The following is a 21,666-nucleotide window of genomic DNA, read 5'->3' as shown; positions in this document are numbered from 1 at the left end:
CGGTAAAAGCAGGGAGCCGGACCGGGGGTCGAAGGTGGGGTCTCGGGGAGACACGCAGGGAGAGCTGCTGTCCCGGCAGGGGCCCGGAACCGTGGGGGAACCGGGGGGCGATGGATACCGGGGCACGGGGGTGATGGGGCGGGGGGAGATGGGCGCGCCCCACGTGACCCCGGGACACGTGGCCGCGTCACGTGCGCGCCCCACCCGGGGCGGCCCCGGCGCGTGCGCAGCGGCCCCCTGCGGCGGGGTCTCCCCGATGACGTCAGGAGCAACGGGACCAATCAGCGGCGGGCAGGGGCGGGGCTTGGTGGCGGCGGCGACGCCGGTCCCGCGGCTCCAGCGCGCTCCCGGTCCCGGTCCCGCCATGGCCCAGCGCGGCGGCCCCGCGGTGCTCCCGGACAATCCCTTCCAGGACCCCGCGGTGCTGCAGGCCCGTCCCGGCGCTGTACTGGATGGCTACAACCCCTTCGAGAGCGACGCGGTGAGCGGGGCCTGCCCGGATACCGGGGCCTGCCCGTGCACCGGAGCTTCTTCCCGCGCACCGGAGCCTCCCCGCTGCCGGCCCAGTCTCACCTCTCTCCTCTTCCCCTGCAGCCACCGCCGCCGTTCCAGACCCCTTCGGTAGCGCCGGCGCCCCCGGTACCGGCGGCCGCGCAGCCCCCGCGGAAGGCGAGTCCCACCGAGCCCCGCAACTACGGCTCCTACGGCTCGCAGGTACGGGGGGAGGCGCCGCCAGGCCCGGCGGGCTGGGGGGACACGGCCGCCGGCGGGAGCCCAGGGTTTGTGTTCCCCCCTGCAGGCCTCGGCCGCCGCCGCCACGGCGGAGCTGCTGAAGCGGCAGGAAGAGCTCAACCGGAAAGCGGAGGAGCTGGACCGGCGGGAGCGGGAGCTGCAGAACGCGGCCCTCGGCGGTTCCCAGAGTGAGTGGCTGCGGGGCTGGGGAGGGAGGGGACCCTCTCAGAGCCCTCCTCGCTCCTCCTCACCCCCTTCTGTCCACAGCGAGGCTCAACAACTGGCCCCCGCTGCCGTCCTTCTGCCCGGTGAAGCCCTGCTTCTACCAGGACATCCCCGTGGAGATCCCTGCTGACTTCCAGAAGACAGTTACGACCATGTACTACCTCTGGATGGGTGAGTGTCCAGGGAAACCCTGGGAGGAGATGGAAGAAGGAATGTTCTGTGCTGCTGCTCTGGGGAAACTGGGATGAACAGGTGGTCGTGGGGCTTGGAGGAGCCTGGCTCAGGCTCCTGAGTGCTGTCCTCTCCCTCAGCCAGCACCATTACTCTCTTCCTGAACTTCCTGTCCTCGCTCGCCTGGTTCTGCGTGGACCCCTCGTCTGGTTCTGGTTTTGGCCTCTCCATCCTCTGGGCTCTGCTCTACACGCCCTGTTCCTTCGTCTGCTGGTATCGACCCATGTACAAAGCTTTCAGGTGTGTCCCTGAGCCATGTGCACCTGCTCCAGCTCCTGGGGGCCTCTGGCTCTGCAAGATATGGTGGTTCCACTCAGAGCTCCCTGTTCCCCCTGTGTTCCCTGCTTTAAGGACGGTTTGAGAGCTTTCTTCTGTGACCTAACCTCACCCATCTCTTCCTCCCAGGAGCGACAGTTCCTTCAACTTCTTTGTCTTCTTCTTCGTCTTCTTTGCCCAGAACGTGATGTATGTGCTGCAGGCCATTGGCATCCCAAACTGGGGATTCAGGTGCGCCACGTGCTGACCCTGGAAAGGCAAGAGGTGGGTGGGGAAGAGAGAACCTGGGGGCAACAGCCTCTTGTTTTGCAGTGGCTGGATCCTGAGCCTGATAGCACTGCGGACTAACACAGCCGTGGCTGTGATGATGATCCTGGTGTCCTTGTCCTTCACGGCCGTGGCTGTGTTGGGGATCATTATGCTGAAAAAGGTGGGTTAAGGATCAAAGCCTGTGGCCAGAGCCCTCCCTTTGGGGGAGGTTTGGGCCATCACAACTCTGTTTACAAAGCCCTGACCCCCAGCCTGCTCCTGCCCTCCAGATCCACTCTCTGTACCGCCGGACGGGCGCCAGCTTCCAGAAGGCTCAGGAGGAGTTTGCAGCTGGGGTTTTCTCCAACCAGGCCGTGCGCACGGCCGCGGCCAACGCCGCTGCAGGCGCGGCCACCAACGCCTTCCGTGCGCCGTAGCCATGGGGGTGCCCGGCCCTGCCTCCCTGGCACACCTGGGCTCTTCCCGAGGAAGAGGAAATCTGGGTTGCACTTTCACTGGATCCCTGTGCGTCTGCATCAGCTGTCAGAGGCTGCCTCATCCCAGCTTGGAAGTGCTGGTGCCTGAATCGTCTGCTGCTCTTAACCCCCTTTCATCATGGACAGAGGCTGTTCTGGTTTGTGCTGGTCCCCTCCCCTCAGCAGCAGCAGGGTGGGAAGTGCTGCAGCCGAGCCCTGAGCCTGCCATCGCCCTCCCTTCCAGCACCAGCTGCTGGGGGCAGGAGCCTCCTCCAGATGGCTGGAATGCTGCTTCCAGGGACTGGAAAGGTCACTTGCCTTCCTTGTGCTCTTCTATTTCTCCATCTGGTGATGACATTTGTGTGCCCTGGGGTGTGGAGAGTCCCCTGCCCCCTGTGTGCCCAGGGACCCCCATGCTCTGCCAAGAACGTCATCCCCCTCTTCCTCCCTGGGCTTGCTCCAGTGGGATGAGGATGGGACTGGTGCTTTCCCCAGGGTGTCTTGTCCTTTTGTCCTGTCCCTTTCCCCGTCCTCTCCCTGTTTCCAGGCCCAGAGATGAGGAGAGCAGGGCAGGGACAGGCAGAGCTCGGGCAGCTGCTGCCTGTGGGGATCCTGCCTTTAGCCCATGTGGACCCCAAAGCTAGGCTGGGTGCCGAGGAGCAGCCCTGGCGTTTACATGGCTCCCCCTTGCCTCCAGGGAGGGGTGAACAGCTCCTCCAGTGCCCCTCCCCAACCGCTTCGAGGACTGTGACCCCCTGCTCCCCCCAGCACCCTTCAGCCAGGGCCTTCACCCTCTTCGGGGGCTGAGCCAGTCCCCGTGTGCAGCCCCGCGTCCCCCTTACCTGCTTTCTGTCCCCTGTCCTGGTGTCCCAGGTATCATGCGTTGTGCTTCACTTCATCTCCTCTCAGATGCTCCCGGTTTGTCCCTGCAGCTCCGGGGCTGGTGAGAGGCTTTGTGCCTTCAGCTGTGGGGGCCGGTGCCCTCCCCGTCCCGCTGCGGCGAGGGCTCCTCTGGAGTTCCCCGCCTCCTTCGCTGCTCCCCGTGTGCTGTTCCCCGACCGCCTCCCGGTTTATTTAAGGAATAAATGAAGGTTCACTCTGTTCCTTCGCCGTCTCCGTGCGCCGACCCGGGCTGAGGGGAGCGGCGGTGCCGGTGTCGCAGCTCTCGGGGGTGGTGTGGGTGGACTACAGCTCCCGTCGTGCCGCACAGGGGCGGCCCCGGGGCGGGCGCGGCCAAGGAGCCGCCGGCGTGTGGGCCCGTCCCCGCAGCTCCCGGAGCTCCGCCGCCCGCCTCCAGCTGCGGCCCCGGGCATCCCGGAGGGCGCGGCGGCGGCGATGCTCGGCCGGAGCCTCCCGCCCGCTCGGCGTCCCCGCCCGCCGCTCCGCGCGGCGCCGGGGCTGTGGGGCGCGGGGCGGACAGACCGCCTGTAGCCGCCCGTCCATACCGGTACCGGCCGGGCAGCGGGACCCGGCCCTGTGCCCGCCGCCCGCGGAGGATGCTCCGGTCCGGAGCGCGGCTCCCGCCTGCTGGCGCTGCCCCGGGGGCCGCGTCCCGGGCGGCGGCTCTCGGACCCCGCGGGGCGGGATGATCTCCCGGCGGGGGCCCGGAGCTCTACCGACGGCCAGGGAGGAGGCGGCGGTCCGGGGGCCGCGCTCCGTTTCCGGCCGGCGGCTGTAGGCCAGCCCCGGCCTGAGTGCGCAGGGACCGGCGAGGCCGGTTCTGTTCTCCGCGGAGCTTCTGGCGGCCCTGGCTCCGCGTGGCCGTGGGCGCTGCCCGAGCCCCCCCGCCCGGGGCAGTGAAGAGCCACCGTCAGCATCCTCCAGGCAGGCCGAAAGGTGGAGCCCGGCCCGTTCCCGCAGAGCGGCTGCTCCTGCTCCCCGCGGTCCTGGCGCGGTGCCGCTGGCTGCCCCGGGGCTCTGGGGCCGGCCCTGAGCCGCCGCCCGCCGCGGCCATGCCCTCCCCCACCGACTCCAGTCGCTCGCTGACCGGCCGCAGCTCCCGCAGCCTCACCCACCTTCGCCTCCAGCGCACCTGGCTGCAGGTCCTGCTGGTCCTGGGTCTCGTGCAAGCCATCCTGGGCGTCCTCATCGTCACCTTCAGTCTGGTGGCGGCCACCATCACTCCCTCCACCAAAATCCGTCACTCGTGCCCGTCCTGGGCCGGCTTCTCGGTGAGTGTGGGGCCGGGGTGGTGCGGGGAGGGGTCCGCGCTGCTCCCCGGGGGCCGAGCTTGCCGCCGGTCCCAGGGGAGGGCAGCCCCGCTGCTCCCCCACCCTCTGCCCGTGGCTGCCGCGATGCATTGTGGGAAAATCCCGAGGGCTCCCCCAGGGTGATTCTGTGAGGGTTGGGGACCCCCGAGCGGTGCGGGGGAGTGTCCGGGGTATGCAGCCACGGGCAGGGAGAGGTGTGGTGGCACTAGAGTGACGACAGGGCATGGACCGGGGGGTGATGGGGGCTCTGCTCTGTCTGCTGCGTATTGGGGTGAGGGCAGCACCCGGGGTCCTCCGTGGTGACCCTGTAGCACGGATCCTGGCCTGGGTTTGCTGCCCAGACAGAGCAGCCCGCAGTCCCCAGGCCCTGAATCAGCAATTTCTCCCATCTTGTGGTGCCAGGGCTGCTCCTACAGCCCCGCTGCTCCTGGGCTGTCTCCTGGCCTGCAAGGATTGGGGGGCTATGCCCGTGGGCATGGGCTGCTCTGGCACCACTGCCTAACAGAGCCTTGTCCCTGTGCTCACCCCCGGGCTTGTGCATCTGCAGCTCGCACTGTCCGGGCTCGTCGGCATCATTTCCTGGAAGCGGCCGCTCACCCTGGTGGTAGGTGTTGGGGGGGACACCCTTCTGCAGGCGGGGGAGCCCAGGATGGGGAGGCCGAGCAAGCCCTCGTGCCCCCGGGTGCGCTGGCTCCCTGCTCCGCAGCCCTGCGCAGCCGGCAGCCCCTCTCCTCCCGCTGCAGATCGCCTTCTTCACGCTGCTGTCGGTGCTGGGCGTCATGCTGAGCCTCGCCGGCTCCATCCTGTCGTGCCAGAACGCGCAGCTGGTGAAGACCCTGGAGGCCTGCGAGAGGGTGAGGCTGAGCGGGGGCAGCCCCGGCGCCCCCTGGGCCTCCGTGCACGGCTTGTCCCTGGCTCTGGGGCTCTGGGGACGTGAGGAGCTGCAGAGCTGGGGTCTGATGGTGGCTCTCAAGGGATAGCATGGCATCAAGAGCTTCCTCACAGTGTTTCTTGTCCCCAGGAGAGGGACACGTGTGTCTGCTGCCAGGCCCGCTCGGAGCCCCCACCCGCCTCCTGCAGCCAGCAGAGCGAGATGCTGACCATGTTCCCCAACCCCAACTGCCGGAGCATCCGTGTGGCACTCAAGGTGGAGGACCAGGGGGATACAAGGGCTCCCTGGGAAGCGGCCGCACACCCGGCCATGCTCTGCGGGCTCTGCAGCTCACCCCACTGCTCCCCAGGATCTCCTCTTCAGTGTCTGCGGCTTGACCATCTTCTCTACCATCATCTGCACGCTCTCTGCTGTCGTGTGCTGCATCCAGATCTTCTCCCTTGACATTGTCCACGTGGTGAGTCCCAGCTCTGGCCCAGGAGCAGACAGGGCTGGGAGCAGCGCTCTCAGGCTGGGGTGGTCCCTGGGGTGCCAGGGCAGGACCTGGCCCCAGTCAGGTGCAGATTAAAGCCCAGGATGCACATCCCTTGCTGGATCTCTGGGCAGGAGGTCTCAGCTTTCTCTTCTCCCCTCTCCCTGCAGCTGGTCCCACAGCGCTCGAGTTCTGTGACATTGGAATGCACGTCCCCACCTGACACGTTTCTGCAGAGCATGATGGACTTCGAGGAGTTTGTGCCCCCAGTGCCACCACCCCCATACTACCCACCTGAGTATACCTGCAGCTCTGAGACGGATGCACAGAGGTACCAGCTGTGAGAGCAAGGCTGGTAGGGCAGGGGTAGGGTAGGCTGGGCTTGTCCCACCCAGTGTGGCTGTTCTGCTCTTGCCTCTGCAGCATCACCTACAATGGCTCCATGGACAGCCCTGTGCCCCTCTACCCAACCGACTTCCCCCCATCATATGAGACTGTGATGGGGCTGCGGGGAGACAGCCAGGTGGGGGCCATGTGGCCGTGGGAGGGGGAGGCGAGGCCGGGGGGTCTCCTGCTCAGCTGAGCCCTGAGCGTGCTGTCCCACAGGCCACCCTGTTCGACTCGCAGCTCACAGAGGGCTCCCACGCCTGCACCTGCGACCGCGTCCCCTCCATTGTGCTCAGCGGAGAAGGTGAGCTTTCCCCGCATTCCCCCTGGGGCACAGGGGACGGGAGCGGGACCGCAGCAGGTTCGGCTCCTCCCGGCAGTCCTTCAGCGGTGCCCGTCCCCTCCTTGCAGTATCCATGGACAGCGGGTCCCTGATCATGTCCGAGATCATGGACATCCCCGGGGACAGCAGCCCCTCGGAGGACTCGTGCCTGCTGGAGCTGCAGGGCTCCATGCGCTCCGTCGACTACGTCCTGTTCCGCTCCATCCAGCGCAGCCGCGCCGATTATTGCCTGAGCGTGGACTGCGTGCAGTGCAGCCACCACGCTCGCAGCCCCACGCTGGGCTTGCAGGGCCCCTTCGAGGAGACGCCCCAGCCCCGCGTGCGGGGCGAGCGATCCTACTCGTGCTCCACGGCGGAGCCCGGCCACGACGGCATCTTGGTGGGGGGAGCCGTGACCCACAGCTGCAACCGGCTGGCGGGGCTGGCGCGCTGCGCCGGGCCCTGCTTCCCCGAGGTGCGGCTCAAGGACAAGGGCTCCTCGCTGCAGGGGCGCGGCGCTGGCCGCCCCTCGGACACCGCCGCCGGCCGCCCCGGCCACCCCCGGCGCAACAGCGAGACCTCCTGCCCCTCGTCCCCGGCCCCAGGGCTGGCCCCGCGCCCGCTCCTGAGGTCACACAGTGACCCCGGCGTCCCGATGGCCGGCCACGCTGGTAGGTGACGACCGCTGGGACGGGATGGGCGAGTGGCAGCGTCTGTGCGGTGCAGCCGGGATGTGCCGCAGGGTTTGGCTGTGTTTTTCTGCGACCAGATGGGATTAGAGCCAGTCTGGGAAGGAATGGGGGGAGCAGGGGAGGTCTGCTGGCCTGGGAGCAGGGGGTGCTGGAGGGTTGTATTGCCTGGGGTCTGCACAGCTGCCCAGGCCTGAGGGCTCTCTCTGCTCCCAGCAGATTTCAGGGAAGTACTTTATACCAAAGCACTGGAGGACACCGTGTCTGACTCCTCCGCTGATACAGGTCAGGGCACTGGGATGTACTGGGATAGAAAGGGGGCACGGGAGGGGGGCCGGAGCCCTCTGGGGATTGAGGTCACCCTGGGCTGGGGCTGGGACAATGGAGACCAATGGTGGGACCGCTCCTGCTGACAGGGATGGGAGACAGCAGAACCCCAGGCCTGCGAGGATAGGTGTGCTGGGAGCAGCATCCTAGGGTCTGACAGTGGGGACAGTTCCATCAGAGCAGTGTCCTGGATCTGGGGGCAGGGATAAGTCTGTCAGAACAGTGTCCTGGGTCTGCTGGAGCAGCGTCCCAAGTCTGATGGTGGGGATGAATCCATCAGAGCAGTGTCCTGGGTGCGTCAGAGCAGTATCCCATGTCTGATGATGAGGACAGGACTGCCACGGCAGTGTCCTGTGTCTGACAGTGCTCACTCCACAGGGCTGTGCTCTGAAGCCTGCCTGCTCCACCGTTCCCACTGTGACTCCCCGCCGCTGCTCCGGGCTGCCTCGGTGGGGAAGAACAAGCTGCCACCCTGCAAGAAGGTGTCACAGCAGCTGTCAAAGACAACCACCCGCTCCCTGGGGGACCTCAAAGGCTACCGGGGCACCCGCGGGCTGGTGGCCAGGTTCCTGCAGAGACCCAAGCGCAGCCTGGCAGCGGGCATGGACGTGTCTGGGCACAGCTTCCATGGGCACAAACAGGTGGGTTCTAGAAGCCACAGATGATGGGCAACTCCTAATTCCCAGAGAACTCCCATCCACGCTCGCCCTCCCCATCAGCACCCCCACCTTAGCCCTTTCCATTCTCCTGCCACACCCCCATTGTGTTGGCACCCTGGCTGCAGGCAGAGCGTTCTTCCTGGAGCACTGTCCTTGTCCAGCCCTTCCTGGGGGGCAGCTCCTTTTCCTTGATCCCCACTGGAGCCACAGGTGGGAAAATCACGCCTGTTGCAATGGCTTTGGCTTTGCCCCTGAGTCACTGCACCTGGAGGCAGCTGCTGGGACATCCCAGCAACTCAGATTTACGGGACGCCGCAGTCCTTGCGCAGCCCGGGAGGCCTTGACGGGAACAAACCTGCCCCAAATGCCAGCGTGGGCGCGTGATGCACGCCTCTGCCATCCCTGTCACCTCTGTCCTCCTGCCCCGTGTGCCTGGAGTGTGGAGGGTTGAGCACAGGGCGGTGAGTGCGGGAAGGTGCCATGGGCAGTGCTGCCATCCCTGTGGCTGCAGCCTGTCCCCATGGGTTGGTTGCAGGTTCCCTGGAGTGCCTGGCCAGGTGCAGAGCGGCCCCACGAAGGAATCCACCTGCAGAGCTGCGGGGACCTGAGCTCCACCTCGTCGCTGCGCCGGCTCCTGTCCACGCGCCGGCTGGAGCGCAGCCGCCCCCGGAGCCTCAGCGGGACCTGCAAGGAGAGCGCGCTCTGAGGGCACAGCCCCGCAGGGACCCTCCGCTGTGGAGAGGGAGTCCCGCTCTGGGCTCAGCCCTGGACATTGCTCGGACATTGCTGCTGCCCCGGTGGGGCTGGGCCCTGCGCTGCTGCCCCAGGGGCTTGGCTGGGCTCCTTCCCCAAGCGGGGCTGGGGTGAGGGGCTGGTCCCCTGGTGTGTCTGCTGGGGGGCCGGGACGGCTGTGCCTGTCCCCTGCCTGTCTGGGATGGTTTTGCCTGTTCCTTGCCCTATTCCTTTTTCTGGACATGCTTGTCCCTTGCCCTGTCCCTTGTGCCAGCTGTGCCTATTCCCTGGGATGGCCATGCCTGTCCCCTGCCCTGTCCCGTGTTCTGGCTGTGCCTGATCCACACACTAGCCATACCCTGTCCCCTGTGCCAGCCGTGCCTCTACCCTGGCATGGCCGTGTGTGTCCCCGGTGCCAGCTGTGCCTGTGCCCTGGGGCAGCCATGCCTGTCCCCTGCCCTGGCCATGCCGTCCTTTGCCCTGTCCCTTTGGCTGGCTATGCTGGCTTGATCCCCGGTCCCTTGTGCCAGCCATGCCTGTCCCCTCCACTGGCCGTGCCTGTCTTCTGCCTTGTTCTTTTGGCTGGCTACGCTGGCTTGATCCTCGGTCCCCTGTGTCAGCCGTGCCTGTACTCCAGGACGACCTTGCCTGTCCCCTGATCTGCCCCTTGTGCTGGCCTGGTCCCTGGCCTCCTGTGCCAGCCTGCCCGTACCCCGGAACAGCCATGCCTGTCCCCTGCCCTACCCCTGAGCTGGCTATGCCTGTCTCCTCTCCAGCCTGTCCGGTCCCGGTCCAAGTCCCGGTGCCCGCGCTGGCCGTGCCTGTTCCTCCCCGCCCGGCTGCGCCCGGGCCGCGCTGCGGAGCCGGCCCCGCGGCCACTGCCCCTCGTAGAGACCGAATAAAGGTGGTCGCCACCGCCCACGGGGCCGGTGTCACGGGGCGAGCGGGGCGGGACGGGGCGAGCGGGGCGGGGCGGGGCGGGGCGGGGCGGGCAGTCAGCTGATCGGTCACGGGGTGCCGGGTCCCGGTTTCCCGGTGGCGGCTTTGCGGAACGGGGTGGCCGGTGCCGTTGGGAGGGAGCGGGGACCGGGACCGGGACTGGGGCCGGCACCGGCACCGGCACCGCCTGCGCCTCTTGGGGAGGAGCCGGGGGGAAGCGACCCTGCGTCCACGCTGTTGCAGTTGCCCCGGTTCGCGGTTGCTCCGGTTCGCGGTCCCGGAACCGGCGCGGGGGAAGGGCCGGGGCCAGGCCCGCCCAGATTCGGTGCCGCTCCTGTACCGGGTGTGGGCGGGACGGGGCTGCCCGGGCGCTCTTAAAGGCAAGGCTGGAGGCGGACCCGGTGCTGCCGGCCGGATCCGAGCGCACCGGGAGCGGCGGGGCCATGGGCTCCGTCGGTGCCCTGTGCTGGCGGCTGCTGCTGGTGCTGCTGGCCGTGCACCGGGCTGCAGGTGAGCGAGGGGGACCCTGGGGGACGCGGGGGGTGCAGGCGACGGAGGGACGCCCGATGGACCGGAATGGGAGGGGAGGGAATTCCTTGGGAATCCGTGGTCGGGGATGCCCGGGAGCTGTCTGGGGGGTCCGGAGGCAGAGTGGAGCTCGGTGCTCGGGAGTGCCGGGGTGTGGAGCACGGGGGCAGTGGCGTCACCCCCGGGGCAAGCGGGAGAGCTGGCAGGGACACATCCCTGAGGCTGCCCCCACCACCCTGCCGTGCCCTCCCAGGCGCCTGGCCCTGCAGCCCCAAGTACTTCGGCCGTGATGCCATGGTCTGTGTCTGCAACGCCACGTACTGTGACACGCTGGACCCCGTGGTCCTGCCGCCCCTCGGCTCCTATGTCAAGTATGAGAGCAGCAAGGCTGGCAAGCGGCTGGAGAGGAGCGAGGGGAGATTCCAGCGCAGACTCTGTGCCCCAGGTACTGCCACGGGTGGCAGGGATGGGCTGGACCCCGCTGCAACCCACCGTCACGCTGGGCTCCCCTCCCTGCAGATGTTGTCCTCACCCTGGACGTGACACAGCGGTTCCAGAGGGTGAAGGGTTTTGGTGGTTCCATCACCGATGCGGCCGCCATCAACATCTTATCCCTGCCGGAGAGAGCACAGGATCACCTGCTGCGCTCCTACTTCTCTGAGCAAGGTAGGATGTTGGGGAGACAGGTGGGATGGTGACAGGGTCTATGGGTGCTGGCATGTACACCTCGTGTACACCTCACTGTGCCTGGCAGGGCTGGAGTACAACCTCATCCGGCTCCCCATGGCCAGCTGTGACTTCTCCCTCCATGCCTACACCTACGATGACGTCCCCTACGACTACGAGCTCACTCACTTCAGCCTGCGAGATGAGGACACGAAGCTGAAGGCGAGCGGTGGGAGAGAGCAGGGTGGGGTGGAGGGTCACAGGGGCTGAGCTGAGTCAGCCCCTCCACCTCCTCCTGCAGATCCCCCTCCTTCACCGAGCCTCGGCCATGAGCAAGCGCCCGCTGTCACTGTATGCCAGCCCCTGGACCTCCCCCACCTGGATGAAGACCAGCGAGTCCTATGTGGGGAAGGGGACACTGAAGGGGCAGGCAGGGGACAAGTACCACAAGACCTGGGCCAACTACTTTGTACGGTGAGGAGCGGCTGGGGCCAGGGCAATACGTGGGGGACTCTCCGTGGTGGCACTGGGGGCTCCTCACGGCTCACCCTTTCCCCCCACACCAGGTTCTTAGATGAATACGCCAAGCACAATGTGACATTCTGGGCAGTGACAGCAGAGAACGAGCCCACGGCAGGGCTGATCAACAACTACCCCTTCCAGTGCCTGGGCTTCACAGCTGAGCAGCAGAGGGACTTCATCGCTCGGGACCTGGGCCCAGCACTGGCCAACAGCTCCCACCGCCACGTCCAGCTCATCATCCTGGACGACAACCGGCTCCACCTCCCGCACTGGGCCAGAGTGGTGAGTGTGCTGAGGGGGATGTGCCATCATGGTGACCCGGGGCAGAGTCCCTGTCCCTGTGGGAGGCTTGGGTGCTTCATCCTGCAGAGGGCTGGGCCTCTGGCTCTGCCCCATGGGACTGACTCTTCTCTTTGTCAGGTCCTGGAGGATGAGGAGGCAGCTCGCTATGTCCACGGCATTGGCATCCACTGGTACCTGGACTTCATCGGGCCCATACAGGACACAGTATTGCCCACTCATGAGCTCTTCCCTGACTACTTTATCCTGGCCACCGAGGCGTGCATTGGGGCCCATTTCTGGGAGAGGGATGTGATCCTGGGCTGCTGGGAGAGGGGGAACCAGTACAGCCACAGCATCCTGATGGTGAGGCCCCTGTGTTTCCCTGTGCACTGGGCCCTGGGGAGGGTTGCTGGTGTTGGGCAGGCATCTGAGCTGTCCTGTTGCAGAATCTGAACCACTTTGTGGCTGGCTGGACTGACTGGAATCTGGCCTTGGATCTGGAGGGGGGCCCCAACTGGGTCAAGAACTATGTGGACAGCCCCATCATCGTGGACAGCAGTGAAGGCATCTTCTACAAACAGCCCATGTTCTACCACATGGGGCACTTCAGGTGGGTTGGAGCCTGCAACATGTGCCAAGCTGCCTGGGCTCCAGCAGCAGCTTGTCCTGAGAGGAGCAAGACAAATTTGGCTCGAGAGGAGCTCTCCTGGGGTGTGACTCCCACCCTGAGGTTGCTTCTCGTTTGTCTGTTCAGTAAATTCATCCCTGAGGGCTCCCAGCGTGTGGGGCTCGTCGCCTCCAGAGAGTCCAAGAAGACGGCGCTGGAGTACACGGCTTTCGAGCGCCCCGACGGGGCTGTGGTCGTGGTGGTTCTGAACCGGTGGGTGCTGCAGCCCGGCCTCCCCATCCCACCGGGCCCAGTGCGGGTGCTGCGGGTCTGACCGCCCTGCTCTTGCCCCCCAGGTCCCCACAGGACATCACTTTCGGGCTGGCGGACACCGTCGGCCTCATCTCGGCCGTGGCTCCGGCCAACTCCATCCAGACCTACTTGTGGCTGCGGCAGTGACGGGGCTGAACGCCCATGGCTGGCCAGGGGCCGGACGCAGCTGGGCCAGATGTGCAGCCCCAGCTGCCCGCGGGCTCGGGCCGGGGCGTGCGGGGGAAGCGGCTCCCCGGGGCCAGGGCGGAGCCGGAGTGGGCCGGGCCGGGCCGGGGACGCCGAGCGTGTGCAGGAGGGCCGGGGGGCACCGGTGCCCCTCAGGGTGGAGACCCCACAGGCTGTGAACGCTGTGTTCTGCTGTTCCGACATTAAACAAGGATGCTGCCTTGATGTCTGCGGCTGGAAGAGAAACGTCTGGGTGCCTCCCCTGCTCCTGGGCACTGTGGCTGGGTGCCACCCCGGCATGGAGCCTGCTGGAGTCTGGCGAGTGGCGCAGAGCACCCCGAGCATCGTGGGGCAGCTCCTCTCCCTGCCCACCCCCTGCCCTTCGCGAACTTCAGCTCCCCGTGGGGCTCACTCTGCTGAGAGATGCTCCAGGTGTGAGTCTGCTCCCATTTCCAAGCAGGCGCTGCCTGGCTGGGGCTGAGCAGAGCCCGGCTGTGCTCCAGCTGCCTTTGGGGACAGGTTTTAGGACCTTGCAAGTGGCTCGGGATTCACCCTGAATGCAGATGCTCTGGGTGCTGCATCAGGAGCAGGGACAAAGCACTTTGACACCCGCCCTGTGATGGAAGGGCTGAGCAGGGACTGCAGCCAAGCTTTAGCTTTCTGTGCTCTTCCTGCCAATCTGTAGCCACTTGCAGCCTGGTGTCAGGCCAGGGGCTGTGTGGGTCATGTCTCTCCCAGACCAAGGACCCCGAGGCCAGGGCCAGCTCCAGGAGCATCGCAGCATGGGGTCTCGGTCCCAGCCAGCTCTGGCTGAGGTCAGGGCAGTGTCAGCTGCTCCCGGGGCTTTTCTGGAGCAGGGAGGCTGGCCAGGCTGCAGCAGCCCTGCCTGGAGCCTGCTGTTCCCCATGAGGGCTGAGCTGAGGGGTCCCCACACTGGTGAGGAGGGTGGGGGTGCACCAGGGGCTCAGCACCCACCACACATATGGGGTGGCTTGAGCAAGCGGGGGCAGGACCGGGAGTGGGTGCTGAGTGTGGGCGCACCCAGGAAGGAGGGAGGGAGCTGGCAGGGTGTGAGAGCAGGAGATTAGGGCAGGGAGGTCATGATTTCAGGGCGAGGAGGGCGGCGGGGCCCCTGGACTGATCCGTGCAGGCGGGATGTGCCCGGGGGTGCTGTCAGGACTGACAGCCCCGATGCTGCGTGGGCTGAGCACAGCCCAGGCGCGGTCAGTGAGTGACAGTGTCACCCTGGGACACTGCCACGCCAGGGAGCCACAGGGACACTGCTCCTGGGACCCCACAGCTCCGGGAGGGGTGCCGCCAGAGTGCTGGGGAGAGCACCCTGCTCCTGCCCCGAGGCTGTTTGTGTTTGTCCACAAGAGGGAAATGTTTCTCCAGGATCATAACTGCAGCCAGTCCCATCCCCATCACCCTGCTCCCACCAGCCTGCTCCCAGCATCCCACTCCTGGTGCAGGGTTGCTCCCCCACCTGTTTCTTGCTTACCTGCCCTGGTGCTAACAGCTGGTGGCCGGATGCTGAATCACTCGGGTCCACGTGCCCGCGTCCCTGCGCTCGGCTCGGTGCTCAAGGACCGACTGGCTCTGGGATAAACGTAGCGGGGGCGAATCCTCCGACGTCGCTGGGCTTGGCTCGGCTCATTAATTCTTGTGCAAAGCCTTGGCTTGTTTGGGGCTCACAGTGACTGGGGGCTGCTGGGGTCCCGCAGCAGCTGACCTGGAGCCAGAGATCACTCTGAGGACTGTCCCCACGTGCTCTGGGGTCCCACTGCTGGGAAGGAGTTGCTGTGATGCCACGCTGAGGCTCTTTGACATCGATGTTTACAGAGTCGTGATCCTCAGAAAGGTGACTCAGCCCAGCTCCATGTCCCTGTGTCCCCATCCACACTGTCCTGGCTTAGGGACAAAATTCACCCCTGGCTCCTCTGATGGCTTCTTTGACCCCACGTCTTTGACCCCATCCTGGAACGAACCCAACTGTGCACTGCAAAGGTGCCACAAAACCCCTGACACCCCCAGGAGCTCCCCCCTTGTTTGGCTGCAGGAGGTGGCTTTGGGGGCTTGGTGGGGCTGCCTGGTATCTGCTGTGCCAGCAGCTCCACGCCAGGCGTTGCCTGGCCCCTGGGTCTCACTTTTCCTGCTCAGCAGGACGCTCTTATCAGCTGGTGTTGATAAGGATGATCTCCAGCAGCCTCCGCAGTGTTTTGCTTCCAGGAGTTGTAGGACCTGAGCCAGCTGGGGGGCTGTGGCTGGTGGGGGGCAGGAAGAACTGGACCTTGGAATGGGAAAAGGTCAATGGGGGCATCCTGGATGGCTGGAAGTGAGCTTGGAGGTGGCTGATTGCCCTAGGAGCTATTAATCCCTCCCCAAAATTGGGGCTTATTAGCCTGGGTGTAGCAGTCTGGTCACACCTTAATCACACTTGGAGGTGGGAGATCCACAGTGCAGCGAGACAAGGACAGGAGCTCCCTTCTGGGGCACCTGTTTGTCCCGTGAGACATATCCAGGGGCTACCTGGCCCCATCTGCCCCAGCCCCAGTGGCAGCTGGCCCGGGTGTCGCATGGCTCAGCTCCCAGAAGAGGTGTGGAACTGTGGCAGGGCCCATAGCAGGGCAGTGCTGGGGATAGGAGGAACTTTGATGAATTGAATTGCCCCAGAGCTTTATCTGATATGCCAGAAGTGGAGAAAATTAGTCATGAGGTGCTGCTCCACCCATGGAGGGAAAGCTAACGGAGCAGTTTAACCCTGTGCAGGGGAGCCCTGACCTGGTGATTGATGATCCAGGCCAGCAGAGCTGTGGCTGGGAGCTGTGGCTGGGGTCTGGCCACTCTCCGTTCTCTGGGCCACCCCAGGAGATGTGTAGAGATGCCAAGGATGTCCCTGCAGTGATGGGTACATGTCCACAGGAGTGGGAACATTCTGGGTGATGGCACCAGGTAGAGGCTGTGTGTCCAGGTGAGCTGGCCCAGTTCAGCCTTGGCCTGCTGGGATGGAGGGTCACGCTTGGGGGACCAGGGAGTGCTACTGGAGCACCAGAGCTGGGCTCTGCTCCTGCTGTGGTGTTGGGACAGCTTTGAGGGTCCAGCTGTTGTTGACAGCTGGAGAGCAGCCCTGCTTACCCAGGATCTGGGGTATTGCCCACTTGCTGCCATTGCTGCTGCCTTCCCCAGCACGTGCTGAGTTGGGGAGAGTGGTGCTGAAGGCTTGGGCAGGGAATGGCAACAGCCCCAGCTCCCATGTGGCCACCCCTGCTGCCCTGAGCTGTGCAGCCACGTTCACTGACCTTGCTGGGTGTCCTGGACCCTCCTGTACTGAGTGCATGGCCCTGCAGCTCCCGGGGGACAGCGGGGTGGTGGGCAGGGATAAGTGGGTGTCCCAGGGTGCTGTTGCAGACCCAGAAGGACAGACAGACGGACATGGGCCTGCCCTTAGCTCTGCTGGGCTCCCAGGGGCTCATCCAGACCCTGCCTGACAAAATAAAGGAATCAGCTCTTCCTACAGGGATAGCAGTGGGGTCTCAGATCTGCCCCTAGGACACCTCCCTGTGCTGGTTGGACCTTTCACTCAGGCACAGCTGCCAGCACCATGTCCCTGTCCCTCCTTGGCACGGCGGAGGAGGGCGAGGGGGACCCGGTGCTCCCCAGCCTCACGGCGAGGAGATGCACGGCGGTCCGCGCCCGAGGGCAGGTACGGGCCGGGAGGAGAGCAAGGAGGAGCTGTGGGGGTGGGAGAGGGTGTGCTGCGGAGGGAGGTCTCCGAGCAGCTCCCTGTAAAGGCGAGGTGGGGAGGCTGGAGCTGCTGAGGAGGAGGAGGGCTGGCGGCAGCGCAGGTCGGGAGCAGCTGGGGTGAAGGCGGGTGGGGTGCGGGCTCCTGGGACAGATGGACCCTCCCCAACCTACCTGCAAGATGAGGGTATTTGGGGGGAACGGAGTATGTGGCAGGAACTCCATGGCACTGGAAGGAGGGACGGGGGCTGAGGAGATGGGGCTGGTCCCTCCATCCCCCTGCCTTGGCTGAGGGTGTCCCCGCCGCAGGTGCTGCTCCCTGAGACCTGCCAGAGCTTGGGGAACGTGGAAGGGCCATGTGGGCTGTCGGCATCCTGGGCTGGCTGCTGCTGCTGCAGTTGCCAGTGCCCCAGGTGGAAGGTGAGCGCGGGGACGTGGCGGGGGTGGCAGCGGGGTTTGGGCACCCCGGGGCAAGGACAGGAGCGCAGGGACGGCGCGGAGCTGAGTGCGGGATGCGGAGCACGGGGACAATGGCATCGCCCCGGGGCAGGCAGGAGAGCAGACAGGGACACTTCCCTGAGCCGGCAGCCACCTCCACCCTCCCGTGCCTCCCAGGTGCCCGACCCTGCATCCCCAAGGATTTTGGGCACGGCTCGCTGGTCTGCGTCTGCAACGCCACGTACTGCGACACTCTGGACCCCCTGGTCCTGCCAGCCCCCGGCTCCTACGTCAAGTATGAGAGCAGCAAGGCCGGCAAGCGGCTGGAGAGGAGCGAGGGGAGATTCCAGAGCAGTCTGCGCGCCCCAGGTAGCGCCACGGGTGGGTGGCGGTGCCACCGCGGGACCCGCAGGCACCACGGACTGAGCCGGGCTCTCCCTGCAGGGCTGCTGCTGACTCTCAACATCTCCACGCTGTACCAGCACGTGAAGGGCTTCGGAGGGTCCCTCTCCGATGCTGCTGCCATGAACATCCTGAAGCTGTCACAGCCGGCCCAGGACAACCTGCTGCGCTCCTACTTCTCCGAGAGCGGTGAGCGGTGCGGGCACGGCCGTGCGAGCAGATCGTGGGGTCACCAGAGGTGGCTGTGCCTGTCCCTGCCGCAGGGACGTCGTCACCTGGATGCCTGCTCCGGTGCCCCTTAATGCTTTTCCTTCTCCTCAGGGATAGAGTACAACCTCATCCGGGTCCCCATGGCTTGCAGCGACTTCTCCGTGCGCCCCTATAGCTACGATGATGTCCCTGATGACTACGAGCTGAAGCACTTCAGGCTGGCGGATGAGGACGTGAAGATGAAGGTGGGAGGCTGAAGCTGCTGCCATCAGCACCTTGTCCCCTCTCACGCCGGAGCTCCTGCGTGTGCTGGGATCCCAGGAGCAGGTGCTGTTGAGCCCTGCACACCGTGGCAGGGTGCATGGGGACAGCCTGTGGGAGCTAGCACCTCCTCTGGGGCACGTCCTGGCGCATCCCAGCAGGCACTGGCGGGGTGAGGAGCCAGGGCGCTGTGCTGTGGGGTGGTGCTTGCCAGTCCCTGCTGAGGTCCCTTGAGTTCTCCCCTTCCTCCCATGCTCGGCCCTGTGGTTTAGGGGAGTTGCAGCTGGAGCTGACCCTGTCCCTCTGCCCCTTCCCACAGATTCCCCTCCTGTGCCGAGCTTTGGCCATGAGCAAGCGGCCGCTGTTGCTGTTTGCCAGCCCCTGGACCGCCCCAGCCTGGATGAAAAGTAACGGGGATGTCCGTGGGAAAGGGACTCTGAAGGGCAAGGCAGGGGACAAGTACCACAAGACCTGGGCCAACTACTTCATCAAGTACTGCCTCTGGAGCCAGGCTGGGATGGGCAGCAGGAGGATTGGGGAGTGGGGTGGGGAGCCACAGCTGATTCTGCCCCCCTTCTCTGCACCAGGTTCCTGGATGAATACGCCAAACACAACGTGACCTTCTGGGCAGTGACGGCGCAGAACGAGCCACTGGCGGGGCTCTTCACACCCCCCCAGGCCCCCACCATTGCCTTCACGGCCGCACAACAGCGGGATTTCATTGCCCAGGACCTGGGCCCCGCGCTGGCCCGCAGCCCCCACCGCACACGGCTCCTCATGCTCGACGACCAGCGCATCCATCTCCCACACTGGGCCAAAGTGGTGAAGAGCAGCTCCCCTTCCTACCCCTCCACCTCGTGCCCCAGCCCCAGAGTTTATGGGAAACGGAGCCAGCAGCCTCTCCCAGCCCTAGAGAGTGGGAGCAAACCGGGTCTGCCGGAGTGGGAGCCGGAGCTGGCTCCTTCCTGAGTACCCGCCTCCGCGTGTGCCCAGCGGGAGTGAGGACAGGAGGTGGCACCCACATCCTGGATCCCTGGATACTGGCAGTGCTGCTGGACACCAGCACCTTTTCTGGGCAGTTTTGGCTGATTTGGGGGAACTGCTTTAAACTAGGAGGAAAGAAAGTAAAGTGTGCTCCAGCCCTAGCCTCAAGGCAGGCAGTGTGCCCCTCCTTTGCCACCAGCCATGGCATGGCTGCAGGGCTGGAGCACGCCAGGAGGATGTGGCAGCAGCAGAGCCGGGTGGGGGGCAAGGAGCCCACCGAGGGGCAAACCTGTACCCCACCCTCTTAGCACTGCACCCAGCGAGGTGCCAAAGCCATGTTGGGGCACTAGACCCATGCTAGGGTGCTGCTCAAAGGGGTGCAGCCTGCAGGGAGGGGGCTGCAGGTGGGGTGGGCTGTGGTGCCCACAGGAGGGGACAAGAGGTGGCCCTGAGAGACCACACTGGCACGGGGAGTCCATGTGTCCACCCCTGCAGGCTTCAGGCATGAGTAGCCTCGGTGTGAGGCATCTCCTTTGCTCCCCAGGTCCTGGGAAATGCCACAGCTGCCCGTTACGTGGCTGGCCTGGCAGTCCACTGGTACCTGGATGCCATCGTCCCGCCTGGCTGCAGCCTGGAAGCCACCCACAAGCTCTTCCCTGACCATTTCCTGCTTTACACCGAGGCCTGCACCGGCTTCTTCATGTTCCGCTTCGCCGTGTCCCTGGGCTGCTGGGAGCGGGGGGACCACTACAGCTACAGCATCCTGACGGTACGGCCCCCACACTGCCCACCCGGGGCTGGGGGGAGCCCTGCTCAGCCCCTTCCCTGCTCCCCCAGGTCATGAACCACTTTGTGTCTGGTTGGACCGACTGGAACCTGGTCTTGGATCTGGAGGGAGGCCCCAACTGGGTCAAGAATTTTGTGGACAGCCCAGTCATCGTGGATGGAAGCAAGGATGTTTTCTACAAGCAGCCCATGTTCTACCACCTGGGGCACTTCAGGTGGGTCGAGGGGTCTCAGGTGCTGCTGCCAGCTCCAGACCAGGGGCAGAACCCCTCTCCTGCTCATCTCCCCACAGCAAGTTCATCCCTGAGGGGTCCCGGCGGGTGGGGCTGCACAGAAGCCGCCGCTGCCTCCTCTGCCAGCTGGAGCACGTGGCCGTCCTGCGCCCCGACGGTGCCCTTGTCCTGGTGGTCCTCAACAGGTCAGCCCGGGCAGGGGACAGGGGTGATGCTCAGCCCTGGCTGTGCCGACCTGCTCAGCTCCTCTCGCTCCCCAGGTTTGGCCGGGATGTGCCATTTGGAATCCGGGACCCTGCCATGGGGTTCATTGAGACTGTGGCTCCAGCCCATTCCATCCAGACCTACCTGTGGCGCCAGCAGTGATAGCCAGGGGAGTGCTGAGGGGCTCTGGGGGGCTCCGGGGGTCAACTCTTCCTCCACCCTTTCCAGCATCCCTCAAGGACTGAAGCAGATGGTGACCCATTGCTGGGAGTGCAGCCCCTGCACGAGGGGCTCCGTGCGCTCCCGGCACCGGGGTCTGGCCGGGCCGGCTGCTTTCCAGCCTCCCCTCCCTCCCGGCACTTCCCATCCCCCTGGAAGTTCCCTCTGCACCGTCTCCTGGACCACACTTCCACACGTGGCCCCCTTGAAACCTTCCCGTGTGTGGCGGGCGCCAAGTAAAGCCATGACGCGCTCCCTCCGGAATGCGCCGTTCCCGTCAGTGTTTCCTCTACGCGCTCGGAAATCGCTCGGTTTTCCTCGGCGGGGCGGCGCGGGGCCAGGGGTGCCCCGGGGGCTCCGGCCCCCGTGGCCTGCGGGTGGCTCCTTGTTTATCCCTGCAGCTGGAGCCTCTGCCGCTGCCAGCCCTTGATTCATTCCATATGTGCTGTTGGTTTTCCCCAGCCTACTTTTTTGGGGGAATTTTTTTTTAAAAATCCAAATGTCAGACGCTGTCAGAAAGGCAGAGTAAATGATATCAGTGTCCCCATCCACCAAACCTTATGGACATATTAGGCTGGTGCCACCTCTCCAGGGTGGCCTCTGTACAGAGTCCCCTCTATTCTGGCTGTGGCCAACACAGGCCGCAGCCCACAATGACCTCCCCGTCCTGTTTGCTTTCCCTAAATACCAGTTACAGTATTCCCTGTGCCTTTGGGAACGTTACCAGCATCTTTGAAGTACAGGAATGAGAAAGCCAGAGCTCTCCTTGGCCAATGCCCCTGTGTGAGAGCCACGGAACTGCTGAGGTTGGGGAAAACGAAAAACCCAGAGGCTTTACAGCTGGTTTATTGGAGTGTGGTGTGAAGGTGGCACTGGGCTCTGTCCCAGCCCTGTTCATGGAGCACATCAGCCTGTCCTGTGCTTTTATCCGTGTTCCTGGGGAACGCTGGCCCCAACGGCAGCTGGGTCAGGCTGCCTGTGCTTAGAATCATAGAATAGAATCATGGAATCCTTGAGGTTGGAAAAGGCCTCAAAGATCATCAAGTCCAACTGTTCCCCTAGCACTGCCAAGACCAGCCCTAAATCACGTCCCCAAGTGCTCCCTACACATTTGTTAAATCCCTCCAGGGATGGCGACTCCACCAATGCACCAGGCAGCCAATGCCAGAGCTGGACAATCCTGTCCATGAAGAAATTTTCTTTAATATTCAACCTAAACGTCTCCTGGGAAATGCCACAACTCTCCCAATGCAACTTGAGGCCATTT

General features: G+C 65.1%; 4 protein-coding genes and 1 long non-coding RNA gene across 7 annotated transcripts; 4 read left to right on the top strand and 1 right to left on the bottom strand.

The window, feature by feature from the left end:
- The first annotated feature begins 311 nt into the window (after nt 1-311).
- On the top strand, nt 312-3,290 carry SCAMP3 (secretory carrier membrane protein 3). Its single transcript, XM_014889312.2, has 8 exons — nt 312-481; nt 595-714; nt 800-920; nt 1,000-1,128; nt 1,269-1,428; nt 1,594-1,695; nt 1,777-1,894; nt 2,004-3,290. Exons 1-8 carry the CDS (start codon nt 365-367, stop codon nt 2,148-2,150), a joined length of 1,014 nt encoding a protein of 337 aa, XP_014744798.2. The 5' UTR covers nt 312-364; the 3' UTR covers nt 2,151-3,290.
- On the bottom strand, nt 1,097-3,172 carry LOC148220741 (uncharacterized). Its single transcript, XR_015798644.1, has 3 exons — nt 3,032-3,172; nt 1,572-1,713; nt 1,097-1,479 (listed from the first exon to the last, which is right to left on the bottom strand). It is a non-coding gene; the product is annotated as an uncharacterized LOC148220741 (long non-coding RNA).
- An 836-nt stretch (nt 3,291-4,126) lies between the features above and the next one.
- ENTREP3 (endosomal transmembrane epsin interactor 3) lies at nt 4,127-9,795 on the top strand. 2 transcript variants are annotated; one of them, XM_014889340.2, is made up of 12 exons: nt 4,127-4,360; nt 4,947-5,003; nt 5,143-5,253; nt 5,421-5,546; nt 5,641-5,748; nt 5,934-6,094; nt 6,187-6,286; nt 6,370-6,454; nt 6,562-7,143; nt 7,378-7,446; nt 7,867-8,129; nt 8,683-9,795. In XM_014889340.2, the coding sequence occupies exons 1-12, from the start codon at nt 4,142-4,144 to the stop codon at nt 8,851-8,853; spliced, it is 2,052 nt and encodes a 683-aa protein (XP_014744826.1). In that variant the 5' UTR covers nt 4,127-4,141; the 3' UTR covers nt 8,854-9,795. The 2 variants fall into 2 exon arrangements, with proteins under 2 accessions (XP_014744826.1, XP_088010851.1); XM_088154725.1 differs by having other exon boundaries at nt 4,131-4,360; nt 7,381-7,446.
- Nucleotides 9,796-9,968: 173 nt separating this feature from the next.
- Nucleotides 9,969-13,146, top strand: LOC106861128 (lysosomal acid glucosylceramidase-like). Of its 2 annotated transcripts, XM_014889348.2 has the most exons (10): nt 9,969-10,328; nt 10,600-10,791; nt 10,866-11,012; nt 11,101-11,234; nt 11,314-11,486; nt 11,579-11,816; nt 11,955-12,179; nt 12,263-12,426; nt 12,571-12,696; nt 12,780-13,146. In XM_014889348.2, exons 1-10 carry the CDS (start codon nt 10,262-10,264, stop codon nt 12,880-12,882), a joined length of 1,569 nt encoding a protein of 522 aa, XP_014744834.2. In that variant the 5' UTR covers nt 9,969-10,261; the 3' UTR covers nt 12,883-13,146. The 2 variants fall into 2 exon arrangements, with proteins under 2 accessions (XP_014744834.2, XP_088010852.1); XM_088154726.1 differs by lacking the exon at nt 9,969-10,328 and having other exon boundaries at nt 10,364-10,791.
- Nucleotides 13,147-16,985: 3,839 nt separating this feature from the next.
- On the top strand, nt 16,986-20,449 carry LOC106861101 (lysosomal acid glucosylceramidase-like). Its single transcript, XM_014889313.2, has 10 exons — nt 16,986-17,082; nt 17,278-17,469; nt 17,545-17,691; nt 17,824-17,957; nt 18,293-18,465; nt 18,561-18,795; nt 19,502-19,726; nt 19,795-19,958; nt 20,036-20,161; nt 20,237-20,449. The coding sequence occupies exons 1-10, from the start codon at nt 17,019-17,021 to the stop codon at nt 20,340-20,342; spliced, it is 1,566 nt and encodes a 521-aa protein (XP_014744799.1). The 5' UTR covers nt 16,986-17,018; the 3' UTR covers nt 20,343-20,449.
- Nucleotides 20,450-21,666: the final 1,217 nt, after the last annotated feature.

This window comes from Sturnus vulgaris, chromosome 31 (genome assembly GCF_052056855.1).
Source record: "Sturnus vulgaris isolate bStuVul1 chromosome 31, bStuVul1.hap1, whole genome shotgun sequence".
NCBI classification, from domain to species: Eukaryota; Metazoa; Chordata; class Aves; order Passeriformes; family Sturnidae; genus Sturnus; species Sturnus vulgaris.
Note: the sequence above shows the minus strand (reverse complement) of the source record. Positions and strands in the feature narration are given on the sequence as shown.